The sequence below is a fragment of the Cladophialophora carrionii genome (assembly GCF_000365165.1).
Source record: "Cladophialophora carrionii CBS 160.54 unplaced genomic scaffold supercont1.2, whole genome shotgun sequence".
Classification (NCBI taxonomy): Eukaryota; Fungi; Ascomycota; class Eurotiomycetes; order Chaetothyriales; family Herpotrichiellaceae; genus Cladophialophora; species Cladophialophora carrionii.
The window spans coordinates 1,217,654-1,230,234 of record NW_008481827.1 but is presented as its reverse complement, the minus strand read 5'-3'; the positions used below and the strand labels follow the sequence as shown (position 1 = coordinate 1,230,234).

The 12,581-nt window shown below is 54.2% G+C and overlaps 4 protein-coding genes across 4 annotated transcripts; 3 read left to right on the top strand and 1 right to left on the bottom strand.

The window, feature by feature from the left end:
- Positions 1–610: 610 nt before the first annotated feature.
- G647_02503 (uncharacterized protein) lies at positions 611–1,804 on the bottom strand (the record flags this gene model as incomplete). The annotated part of the gene is made up of 1 exon (XM_008726852.1): positions 611–1,804. One exon carries the CDS (start codon positions 1,802–1,804, stop codon positions 611–613), a length of 1,194 nt encoding a protein of 397 aa, XP_008725074.1.
- A 3,325-nt stretch (positions 1,805–5,129) lies between these two features.
- Positions 5,130–7,103, top strand: G647_02502 (uncharacterized protein; the record flags this gene model as incomplete). Its single annotated transcript, XM_008726851.1, has 1 exon — positions 5,130–7,103. The coding sequence occupies one exon, from the start codon at positions 5,130–5,132 to the stop codon at positions 7,101–7,103; it is 1,974 nt and encodes a 657-aa protein (XP_008725073.1).
- Positions 7,104–8,857: 1,754 nt separating this feature from the next.
- On the top strand, positions 8,858–9,842 carry G647_02501 (uncharacterized protein; the record flags this gene model as incomplete). Its single annotated transcript, XM_008726850.1, has 2 exons — positions 8,858–9,596; positions 9,676–9,842. 2 exons carry the CDS (start codon positions 8,858–8,860, stop codon positions 9,840–9,842), a joined length of 906 nt encoding a protein of 301 aa, XP_008725072.1.
- Positions 9,843–11,168: 1,326 nt separating this feature from the next.
- Positions 11,169–12,508, top strand: G647_02500 (uncharacterized protein; the record flags this gene model as incomplete). Its single annotated transcript, XM_008726849.1, has 4 exons — positions 11,169–11,273; positions 11,409–11,641; positions 11,776–12,119; positions 12,258–12,508. 4 exons carry the CDS (start codon positions 11,169–11,171, stop codon positions 12,506–12,508), a joined length of 933 nt encoding a protein of 310 aa, XP_008725071.1.
- Between the last annotated feature and the right edge of the window lie 73 nt (positions 12,509–12,581).

Sequence of the window (12,581 nt, the reverse complement as noted above, 5' to 3'; positions counted from 1 at the left end):
GTGCTTCCCTGGAGGATGCGCACATGTACTGTGCTTGGACGTTTCCCTTTCCGGACCCTATTTGATCGCAACAGACGAGGCCTGAGAAGGTCAGATACTACACAGACAGACGTCGGGAGTCAAGTTTTGGTTCCAGAGCCGCATCTCGCTTAAGTTAGACAACTGGACTCGGGTACAAGCTACAGTAATTAGCTTTCCTTGGTGCCCAGGTGTGCCGGGAAAGACTCGCTGCGCTCGGATTCTCCAGTTCTCCAGTGGTCGTTCGGCACGTGAAACGCTTGGCGGCGGCGGCGCCCTTTGCTCTTGTACCTATCCCGGACGAGTGCGGAGTACTCGTACTCATACTCGATATTCATGGGCACATCTTGAGGGCAACGAAGACAAAAGGTCATCTTAATTTTATGTGTCAGATCGCTAGACTATTCACCTTTTGGCGCCTAAGAAATCAAGAGTACCATGAACGATGCCCGCGATTCGAAGTTGTCGAGCGAGATAGCTTCGCCTGGTACGGAGTACTAGTTCCCGCCTACTGTTCACTCCTTTGGTATCTTCTCACGCATGGTTGCTCTACCTCACTCCCTTGTTATCTTCTCACGCATGTTGCTCTACCTCAATAAGGTTGATTCATCGCATCGCCCCCGAAAACGTGTCCAACAACAGCATGGACGCTTGGGTCACCATACCCGGCGTGGGGACCTAGTGTATCATGCTCAGGGTCTCCGTAATGGTCGTGATGATAGCCGGTCATGTTGTCGTCGGGGTAGTAACCCGGATGGTCATAGTCGTGTTCTCCGTCAGCATCATCCTCGGTGTAGTAGTCGTCGTACACTTCCCAGTCTTCGGCATAGTCACCGTTTTCATGTTCATGTTCAGTAGTGTCGTAATTAGTCTGCTCGCCCGTGGAATATGTGGGATGTGTAAGTACAGCATGCTGAACTGGTGGGATGACTTGGTCGCTTTCAGTGGTATCCCCGTCAAGACCTTGATCTTGACCTTGATCTTTTCCTTGGCCTTGTACCTCCTCCTGAGAGTGGCCTTGGACCAGGTTCGCATTGACGTTTGCATTCGCATAGTCCTGATCTATCTGATTCTCTACCGCGTGTGCCCCAATGTCAATGCCAGCCCCGATGACGCCAGTGGCCAAGCTACCCGCCATGTCCCAGCCAATGTCCTTGAGGTGATCAGCGACGCTGGGGCGGGGGGTTGGTTCGCTGTGCAAGATGAAGCTAGGAGCTTGCGAAACCGGGCCAGCAGAGCGCGGTTCTGGTGAAATGCTTGCTCCAGAGCCAGTGTGAGTTGGTGCCGGGGTGTTGGGATCGTGGTCGATGGGCGCAGAAGTCGGACTGTGGTGTTGCTTCCGTGGTATATCCGAGGGCGCAGACGTCGCACTGGGATGCTGTGGCACCGTCGGCTCGTTCTTTCCGACAACACTCGGAGATAATTTAGACGGGATCGGGACATAGCAGTCTGTCTGGAAGCTTGGTGCATGAGGTCCGTGGTCGCCAGTGGGAGTCGAGTTTGGCGGATGCTCGACAGTGGCATTTTTGTCTGTTGTCGGCTTGGGAAGTCCACCGCCTGTAGTATGTGGCTCCGACGGCTTCGGACTGACACCGTCTGGGTGATGCGTTGGCTGAGATACACCAGGGTGCGAAGAGGGCGTGGGTACAGGCAGCTTTGTTCCAGACGCCACTGGTGCTTTGGCAGGCACGAGGTGTGTGTTGGAATCTGGCGGGCTGTTGTGTCTTGAAGACGGACCGCTGGGCTGGTGTCCTTTGGGAGGACCAGAGAGGTGTACGGACGGCATTATCTCGTCAAGCTAAGATCACGAGAGTAAAGTAAAGAAATCAGCAGCACGTGGATATTCTTTTTGATGAGAGTTGGATGTCAGCGGTACGCATTTTCGATGGATGGGCTCTCGATTATATAGCTGAGCTTTGGCTTGCTTGTCTCCTGGGACCAACATCAGGCACATGGGCTGTGCACGAGAACAAATAGATACCTGCAGAGATGAATACGCCTCCTCGACCCAGCAGCATAGGACGTAATTGGACTTCCGAGAATTATTATCGCCCGGTATCGACAGACCCTCGGAGTAGCTGCGTATATGCAGGTGGCCATGCTCAATAGCTTGCGGTGGCGGCTAAAGTTGGCCCCATTCTTGAACCGCCAGGTCTACCAACGTCCGATGCCGGCATGGTTGAATGTCTGGTCGGGAGAAGCCAGACGCAGACCTTGCAGTGTGTGGCATACCATGAGCTTCTTCGAAGATAGCCAGGAAGGCACAGTGTTCTGTGTGGCGGAGAACAGGCACCCGGTTCCTTCATTTAGAACAGTGTTGGAAATCCTTTGCCGGTCAACTTTCATCGGCCTCATCAAGGGCGCGTATATGTTCATGATGCTTGGACTCGGCGCTGTCTTGCCGTACAACGCGCAGCCCTCTTACCGCCTACTAAGCCCGCGCGAAAAACCGTCCTCCCGACGGACTCCGGGTTGCGGAGAAGAGATGTTGCAGAGAAGGAAGAAGAGAGAGAAGTGGATCTGTTGAGGTCGGCAAGCGCCAAGCAAGTTTACGGAGGAGTATAACAACCGAGGCAAGAAATACGGTCAGCTGAATGCACCGAAAGAGCAGATTCGCGTGACTGGCTGACTGGATTGTTGGCTTTGGACGTGCTCCTGGTACTGGGTCCAGCACTGCCTCGCGGCCTACGGCGCGACCGAATGTGTAACGAGGCTTGTGCACGTAATCTCACGGTCTATCATGCTGCGAACAAACATGACGCTGATAAGGCTGGCAGACTATCATGACAGTGTGGCATGCGGCTTCGGGAACAGGTCAGGCTGTCCACGAAGGTGATATGCACAAATCTAACAGCCCTAGTGCCGACGTTGTAGCCCGGGACGCCGACGGTCGTGCAAGAGTTCGAGGAAGATTCTACAAGGGACGGTGACACGATTGGTCTCGCTCTCCAGAGCAGCCAGCCTAAGAGATGGTCTCGGAACAGCTGAGTAGGCAAGGGTGATATATGCAACAGGCGATACTGCTTCAAAGCCGCCCACATGCACGGTTGCACTCGCATCACGCTTCCAATATTCCGGGAGCGGACTAAACACTTTGATACAACACCATCTAGAATATGTCGCTTTGGCTTGGGGTGCCATGCTTCTTGTATTGAGCACGAGCGTGAGCGTGAGCGTGTACGGATTGGGTCTTTCTTGTCTGACACCCACCACAGCAAACGAGAGACCTGTCACCTCCACATCATGATAGCCCATTCAAACCAGAGTCTAGTTATTCTCTTTCGTGGGCAGTGCTGAAAGGCCTTCAGCTTTGCGTCCAACGCGTATCCTCGACCTGTACCCAGCATGCTTCCGCGCGAACCCGGGCTCCTCAACGTGGGCAATGAAGAATCTGAGTCAATGAAGAATCTGAGTCAATGAAGAATCTGAGTCAATGAAGAATCTGAGTCAATGAAGAATCTGAGTCAATGAAGAATCTGAGTCAATTTCAGGCTGATTAGCAGCTGTCGTTCGCTTGTAGAACACGGGAGACCGTGGCATACACGGTCGACTCCTACAGTACCTACAGTAGGTAGTAAACGAGGTGGCTTGCAGCTTGCATCACAGTCGGGAGTCGATGAGCTGATTGGGCAGACGAAGTGCAATCTTGGCATGCGCTAAGCCTATTTTAGTACGCCAAGGCTCAAAACGCGAAACAGCAAAATGAATTCGGTCTCGACTTTCCCTCCCCCAGAGGAGATTCTGCCACTTTCCAATAGGCAAGAAACCCCGTGCTTCCAGAATCTCGATCAATGTCATTTCCTTTCATACATCATAAGCTTACTTTCAGCTCAGTCGTATACGAGAATTAAGGCCAAACCAGGCCGGGCTTTCCTCTGCTCCCACTAACCATCGTAGATGTGCCGTCTACATGTCCGCACCAGCCAGCGGGAGGTATGTTGGAGATTTGCACTTCCGCCATACGGGGTTTCTCTCATGGCTGAAGCAATCACGATAAGCTCCGAGCAGATCCATGGACCTCAAGTCGAGCGCCAAGCGGCTTACAAGAAGGTCAAGTATGTCCGCCATCGAACGGCCGAGGATGATTTCGACGATGTGTGAATCGATTCATGCTGAATCTAGGGAGGTAGCCTCACAGACGACTGCCCGATGGAATCTCGACCTTGCTAAAGCCACATTTCAGTTCCAGGCATAAAGCATTTTCGAGAAACAAGCCAAATCGACGCAAGGCAAAATACAGACAGGGAGCCCCATTAGTCGCCCAGAATTGTCTACTGTCTCGTGTCCCTTCCTCAGCCTTTGTTCACTCGACTCTCACACTCACCCGTATGCAGCGAACACGAAGGACGATCACCAGGACATCCTCATCACGAACGTTAATCGATCCATTGGCGTCAGCACGGGAGACTACACTCCGCTGCACCAATTGACGCTGCTGGGCCTGCACGAGGCTTTTCAACCCCGGCTTAGGGACAGTCTCGACACGAATCCCGCCTCCGGCTGGGTCTGCCTACTCTGCCAAGTATATGCAGTCTTGGTGCTTTTCGAGCCAAGCGTGGCCAAGCTTGAACGTCTCGCCTTGTGCCACTTATCTCCGTCATTCTTGAGACTTGAAGAATGATGTTCCAGCCCTATTACAGCCAAGACTCATCAGCTTGCCAGAACTTGACCACTTCTTTGCAGGGGCATCGTCTTGGCGCTCTCCCCGCACCGCCCGACCGCTAAAATCAGCGAGCTTCGACACCCTCTAATAGGTCATAAGCCGAGATCAGTTTCCATCAGGCTCGCATCTGGTCGACTGTTGCTTAGGCACCCCCTGTCAGCAAGTCTTTCGTCCATGTTCGCAGCCTTACGCGTATTGAGGTTCGTTGAATACTAAGAATAGTCCGTTTCAGCTCAGGCTGGAGAGCAAAAGAGTCAGGTGCTGAACTCCTCTTTTCAAGGTGTCTTCGTTTAGGAAAGATGAGGACATGCTATAAAGGAATCGGGCTTGCTCAGACCTCCCCAGTGAAAGCAACCAGGTTCGTTGGATTTTTTATACTCGCCTTAGCATTCCCAGAGCAATATTCCTGTTGCCAGTCCTCGTTTTACTACCTTGCACTACCGCCGAAATGTCCTTGCCAGTCCTTCCCCCCGTCGTCGAGGCTGGCGGGGCTCGCAATTTCAAAGGAAACTATGTCTTCTACTGGAATGAGGTTGCCCTCGACCTTGTCCGCCTAACCCATACTGTGTCCGGCCCTCAGAGTGGACCCCCTCTTACTGCAAGATTTCTCGGTATCCTTCATCTTGCCATGCATGATGCCTACTTTGCTGTCTATCCGTACACAAGCCATCCGAACCACAACCCACACTTCACACAGATTGGACCCTATCTTTCCGATGCACTTCTTAGACCTGAACCCCAGAACCTGAACCGCGGTAAGGCAGAGGCTGCAAATGCTGTTGCTGGGGCCGCCATCACCGTCTTGAACAAGCTCTTCAAGAACCCGGCCAACAAAGATCCTCAGGTCTCAGTCAAAGCCACCCTCGCTCTTGGCAATTTCATCGATTCAGCCTTCCGTGCCTATCAGGAGGCGCACAATCTCAATCTACGTTCTCCTGGGTACCTTTATGGTGTCCGCATCGCCAATGCGGTTCTTAAGGAACTGGAAATCAAAGCTGCGGAACCCGGCGTTGGCATTGGCACTTATATGCCAAATGCCAATCAACCATACTTTTTTGACGATGACCCATCTCATCCAATTCGCCAACGCCCCATCGATCCGAACGACCCGGAAGACGGGAATAGGCCAACCCGTCCTTATCATGGACCGTTTTACGGGACGACCGCTGCCGTTCTTGCCACTACTCAGGATTGGAAGACTGCTGACCCACCTGTTGTACCCACGGAAGCGCTTCTTAATCCTCCCTCCGCACCCGATCCTGACTACCTAGCTTATCTCGAGTCCGTTCAAGATGTCTTCCGGATGGGCGGCATCGAAGGGCTTGCCAGCACCAAACGCCGCCCATCTCAGACGGTAGCGGGTCTCTTCTGGGCTTATGACGGCGTGAACCTGATCGGTACTCCTCCTCGCCTCTACAACCAGATCATCCGCCAAGTCGCCTTCGACAACAAAGTGGGCTCAGACGCCGACCTTCACTCGGATGAGAACAACGCGCAGTTTCTCCGCCTCTTCGCCCTGGCCAACACGGCCATGGCGGACGCCGGCATCTTCTGCTGGCGTGACAAGTACAAGTACGAACTCTGGCGCCCTCTCTCCGGCGTCCGTGCGGACCCCACAGGTCCAGTGCCTGAGGGCTTCGCTCGCCCGACCTGGCAAGTCCTCGGCGCCCCCTCCACTAACAGCAACGAGGGCGGCTTTAAGCCCCCTTTCCCGGCTTATCCTTCCGGTCACGCTACCTTTGGAGCCGCAGCGTTTCAAATGGTCCGTCTCTTCTACCACCAGCGCGGTGACGGCGTTCTCACTCCATTGCCCTCGTCTTCCGACATGAAAGAAGGTGCCGGTACGGGTGGCGGGGGACAAGAGCCCATGAAACCCCCCAAACTGGACCCCAAAACAGCCAACGACAGTATCCGCTTCGAATTCATCTCTGACGAACTCAACGGTATCTCCCGCAATATCCTGTACCAACCCTACAACCCCGCGCAGGCCATCACAGATCAGGCAGGCGAAGTGCGCACCCGCCTCGTCTTCAAGTTCCAGAGCATGAAAGAAGCCATCTTCTCCAACGCCATCTCACGCATTTGGCTCGGCGTGCACTGGCATTTTGATGCCTTCAACGGTAAGGATGTTTTGGTGCCCTACACCAAGGGTGGCGCGGGCGAAGACGTATCTCTGCCTCGTCCTGTCAACTATGTGCAGCAGTATCAGGTAGAAAATGACGGGACCACGAGCTATCTACCAGTTGATCAGCAAGATTGGTTCCAAACTCTGGGCCCGCGGGACGGCGTCGCCAACCCGAAGGTCCCATTTGGCGGCGTGCCCCTGGGGATCAACATTGCGCAAGACATTTTCGACACAGGCATGAAGTTCAGTGGGAGTCTCGTTGATCTCAGCTCTGCAAGGCCCGACCACCGACCTTGAGAGGAAGGCTGAGATTTGTTGCACCCATCATCCAAAATGGCATCCCGCGACTACGAGGTCAAAAGTTGTATGTTTACATGGGGGACTAGGCTGGAGTTTGGCATGCTCGAGGATTAGTGGTTGACGGGGTGTGAACTTTTGACATTGGTTACTCAGTAACTCGGACTCTGTACCTTTCCCTGTGGGAAATGGGGTACTGTAGAGGATACGTGGCCATCATAGCCACCCCGCTCCCTACCTTAGTCTCCCCAGCTTAGGCCACCCAGGCAGCTGGCTCGCCTGAGGGATGGGGCCCAAGTACCCGATTTAGGCTGTACTGATCCCGTGGGAGGGGAGGAGCTCTCTAACAATTGCCCACCTGCGAATCTGGCTTCAGATGATTAATCCTCACCTTGCAAATTTCGTCCGTCCGTCAGTTGCTTTGAGTGAATCCATATTTCTCTCGACGAACGGGTGTGCTATGAAGCTCACGGCCAGGCATCTACCAGGTAATATCTGGAGCGCCGTGCATGCATACACAGACTTGGGTTCCGCTTGTGAGACATTCATTTTCTGGTTCAGCCATTGCTGGCGACCGACGCGTTCCCATGAAGGAAGCCGCCAAATACAGTGATACGCCAAATGCCGGGCATATATGTGTCAGAGTCCAAGCTGGCTTTGGTCCGACGCCAAAGTCTGCCCGCAACCATGAGTTGCACCCAAGTGTCTTTCTCGACGAGTTTCTAGGGATGTTGTCTGCTTGGCAACCCATGGTTGTCCGCGAATGGCGCTTTCAACTGGGTGAGTATCGACATCATCTGGCCAACACCTGAATATGTTATCGGACGAGGTCAGGGACTCTGCTACTCATCAGTAGAAAAGGGCTCGCGCAATCGTCCTCGATGGGGGTGCTGTAAAGACCACGATGCTTCGGCTCTCAGGTCTCGAAAGCCATTTACCCACAGCATATCGGGAGAGCAACACAACCACAGAGAGGTGTGCCGCCAAAGTATCCTTCTTCATTGTCGAAGGACTTGTAGCCTGACGTCTACTACCAAAGCTTCTTTCATGGTCTTTAACATAGCTACGATATTTCGGAACAGTCCGACCCTCGGCGGTATATTAATCGTCTTCAACTCTACCAATGTTTCACTGGCCGAACACGGAGACCGTCTTAGTGGCGTCCCCCTGGACTACCAACCCGGACACGGGCCAAGGGGATCAAAAAGGGCAAAGCTTTTCGACTCTGCCCGTCCCATGCGCTCGAAATACAACGACATGCCAAGAAATCCGGTCGAAAAGTCGGTGTTAGACTGTGTCTAACCCACGAAACACCTTCCCAAGTGAGCTGCAAACACTATACCGGACGCTTGCCGGCTGGATACTCCCATATCTTGATGACCAACGAACCCACACCAGGGGAGGTTGCCTCTGTTCATTGGTCATGTGCTCGTTGGATCTCAGAGGGCAAGGGCAGAGGCTGAATACAGAGGACTGGGCTGGTCAGGCGGATCCAACTGGCATTTATCAGCAACCAGAGGGCAAGGAGCATTGTGGGAGTTATGCGCGACGATGATGCAGAAGGATTACGAAGTGCTCAAATGCCTCGACAGAGAGAATATGTAATCGTCAAGGGGAAATGGTCAATCTGTCTCGACGATATATCAGTTGGCGCCGGAGGGCGCTGTTTCCACGACGGACTGGCAACAACACGTCAACGACCTGAACCCAAACAAGCACCATCGCCTTGATAACGATCCCAGCTGTGATTCGAAATGGGCGACAGTGACTTCTCCATCCCCTCGACCTTCACCTCCTTCACCAAAACGTGGCACTCGGAATCCTATGCCACCATATCCCCGACCCGTCCCGAACTCTCTGCCTCTGGGAAGAACGTCGTTGTGACTGGGGGCGGCACCGGCATCGGTAAACACATCGCCATTGCATTCGCCCATGCCGGCGCTCAGTCTATTTCCATCCTCGGGCGTCGTGAAGACCGTCTGATCACCTCGTCGAAAGCCATCACCGACGCAGCACAGGAGAGCAAGAAAGCCGTGAAAGTGCTATACCGCATTACAGATCTGACCAAGAAAGCCAACGTTGACGGATCATTCAGGTCCCTCGCTGGAGAAGTCGGTCCGTTGCACATCTTGATCTCCAACGCGGGTGTGTTTCCCGGTGCAGGAGCCCTAGCCACCGTCTCCGCCGATTTCCTCATGGCCGGGTTTGAGACCAACGTCCGCGGCGCCCTTTACTCCATCCAGGCTTTCCTCCCTCTTTCATCCTCCGCCCCGGACGGGAGCGCACCCATGATCCTCAACATCGGGACGGGGACACACATGGCGCCGATCCCGGGTATAGGTCCCTACATGGTAAGCAAGGCGGCGAACCACAAGATGATCGACTACATCGCGACGGAGAACCCGAAGGTCCATGTCGTCAACGTTTGCCCCGGAGTCATCGAAACGGAAATGTCCGAGCCGAACAAGGACTCGGTGTCGCATTGGGATTCTCGTGAGTTTTTTGCCCCTGTTCGCTCAACTTGGCCAAACGTTTGCGTAGATGCGGCCGGGCGCGCGCTAACACCCTCTAGCTGATCTGCCGGGACATTTTTCCGTCTGGCTCGCCAGCCAGGAGGCCAAGTTCCTGAAAAGTAAAACAGTCTGGGCCAATTGGGACGCCGACGAGATGATGGCGCGGAAGGAAGAGATTCAAAGTTCGCGGTTGTTGACTTGGTTGTTGGACGGGGTGCCTATGTAGAAGACCTGGTTGTCCGTCCGACGGGGCCGCCCTGCCTCTCTACCTATTCGACAATGCAGCTATCGGGTGAAAACAGCATGAGGAGCAGACTGTCTCGACTAGAAGACTGAGGTCCCGAGCCCGAGACGATTCTTTACTATAGCGCCAAGTGTCATTGATATACTTACGTGTCAATCCGACCCACCTCCTTCCTGTTTGCCTGCTTCCCATGAGTATCGGGTGCTCGCGTGTTCGAGTGACGGGATAGCTGAGTGATCGAGCGGTCAGACGTCGTGGTGTGCCGACACGACAGTCCACTCTCCGTTCGATGTTGTTCGCACTTGGCAGTTCGAGGCCACCAGCGCGGATCTGGGTCTGGGTCGGAGTCTTCACTGATCACGACCATAGGCTGTTGAGCTGCTGCTTGGGAATGAGTGACGCAAAGATCGATGTCCATGCCGAGAAATGCTGGAACGATGGTCTTGAACTACACGGGTACAGTGGCTTTGTCCACAGTATGCAGGAGACGGATATCCGCATAGGAGACATAGTCTTCGGTCGGATTCAGGAGTCGGGACAACCACATGCCCGTGGGAAGTGAGGTTCAGGCATGATGTGACTGATGACTTGACCAGGCCAGACGATTCCAGACGAGGCGGGACGGGCGAACACGATCAAACTCGATCAATCGCCATGTTGGACCGGTTCTTCGAATCTCCGTTGAGCGATGGTGGGCCCCGGACGCAACATAATCGCCATCGAGAGACTAACCGTTCATGGACCACCGCGCGTTGGGCCCAATCCGGACTAGGGGCGCGCTGAATTAACTCCCTCGTGCTAACGTCAAACGCCGTCATCGCGCGCGCGCATCCAGCAGGGGAAAGAGGACAATAGCGGACGCCTGAGGCCAAACTCAAGATACAGTAGTCCACCCGATCATCATGATACACCACCGAATTCAAGCGCTGCGTGTGTATGAAACTCAATGTTCAAGCTTACAAATCGGTCGGGGTTGACTTCGTCATGCTCAACGCATGCACAGGACGGCAGGCTGCATGCAATGCACATCGATGCAAATGTCGCGCAGACAGAGCGGCAGTCAGTAGGAAGGTAGGTACCGTGGTAGGTATATATTGAGGACCTACCCAGATTGTACAGTGAGAAGGGAACAAGACACATCGAGCCTGAACATCCAACTTCACCCTTTCTTGACTTCCAACTGCCGACTTTGCTAGGTCTCACTACCTCTTACCTACCTACCCGCCTACCTACTTGTCTACCTATCTACTTTGAACCATTCGCTGGTCTCCGACATCGCATTCTACCGAATCTAAAGCATCAACCAATATGGTCACCGTCGCAGTTGCAGGAGGCACCGGCGATCTGGGCCGTACGATCGTGGATGCGCTAAAGGAGAGCCCAAACCACAAGGTCATTGTCCTGGCACGCAAAGTAAGCGAGCGAGCGAGTACTACCATGCCACAACATGCCTTTTGACCTCCCCCCTTCCCCAGCAAAATTTCGCCGTCTTCTATCTGTGGTTTCCGACCTGCATGTCCCCTACTAAGCAACCATGTATGTACTTAGGAATCCAAGGCTCCAGAGATAGACGTCCCCGTCTTTGCGGTCGACTACGGCGATGTCGAGTCGGTGTCTCGTCTCCTCGAGACAAACGACGTCCATACCGTGGTCTCTGCCCTCAGCATCAGAGGCCCCACTGAGGCCGCCTCCGAGATCAGTCTCGTCAAGGCTGCAGCAATGGCGAAGGCGACGAAACGCTTCGTCGCGAGTGAATACGGTACTTTGGCGCCTACTGACAGGTAAGTACACAGTACGCAGTACCCACGACGCAGTATTATGTATCCATTCTGTCGAGCTCTCCGTGCCCAATACCCAAGTCCACGTCTCAGAAGTACGCAGAATCTAAAAAAAATGTCTTTCCCCGACGATACAGGAGCATACAGTTGCCACAGCACGAATCCCGCCTCGCCGTGATTGCCGAGTTGCAAAAGACCGACCTGGAGTGGACGCGCATCCACAACGGCTATTTCCTCGACTATTTCGGCATGCCGCACGTCGAGAGCCACATGACGCCAGTCGCTTTCACCGTGGACATGGCCAACAAGGCGGCAGCCATCCCGGGCACGGGCGACGACGTCGTCGCCTTTACATACACGAGGGATCTGGCCAAGTTTGTCGTCGCGGCACTCGACCTGCCTGTGTGGGACGAGGCCATGTTCTGCTATGGAGATAAGATGACGTGGAATGAGTTTCTGCGCGTGGCCGAAGAGATGAGAGGTCAGTTGGCTTTGCTCTGTGGAACTGCTTTTGCACACACCCGCTCCTGCAGCTGCACCTGTACCTCTGATCGCCCCAAGACGTCCACGATCCCGCTGGCTGAGCTGACAGGAACGTATCTTTGACGGGAACCCGCAGGCTCAAAGTTCACGGTCGCATACGATAGTGTCGAGACGCTGGAGAAGGGCGAGATGACCGAGCTGCCCTCCCATCCTGCGGTCTATCCTTTCTTCCCGAAGCCCATGTTTCAGCAATATTTCAGCAAGTTCGCATTGTATGTCACGTTGGGGTTGTTCGATTTGCCGGAGGATGGGTCTCTGAATAGGAAATTCCCGGACATCAAGCCCACCACGGTCAGAGAGATGCTCAGTGTCTGGGTGGGCAAGTAGTCGTGGTGCGTCGTTTGGTATGTTCGCCTCTTGAGGTGGGAGTGCTGGGCTGGATGATGGTGCAGAGGCTGCT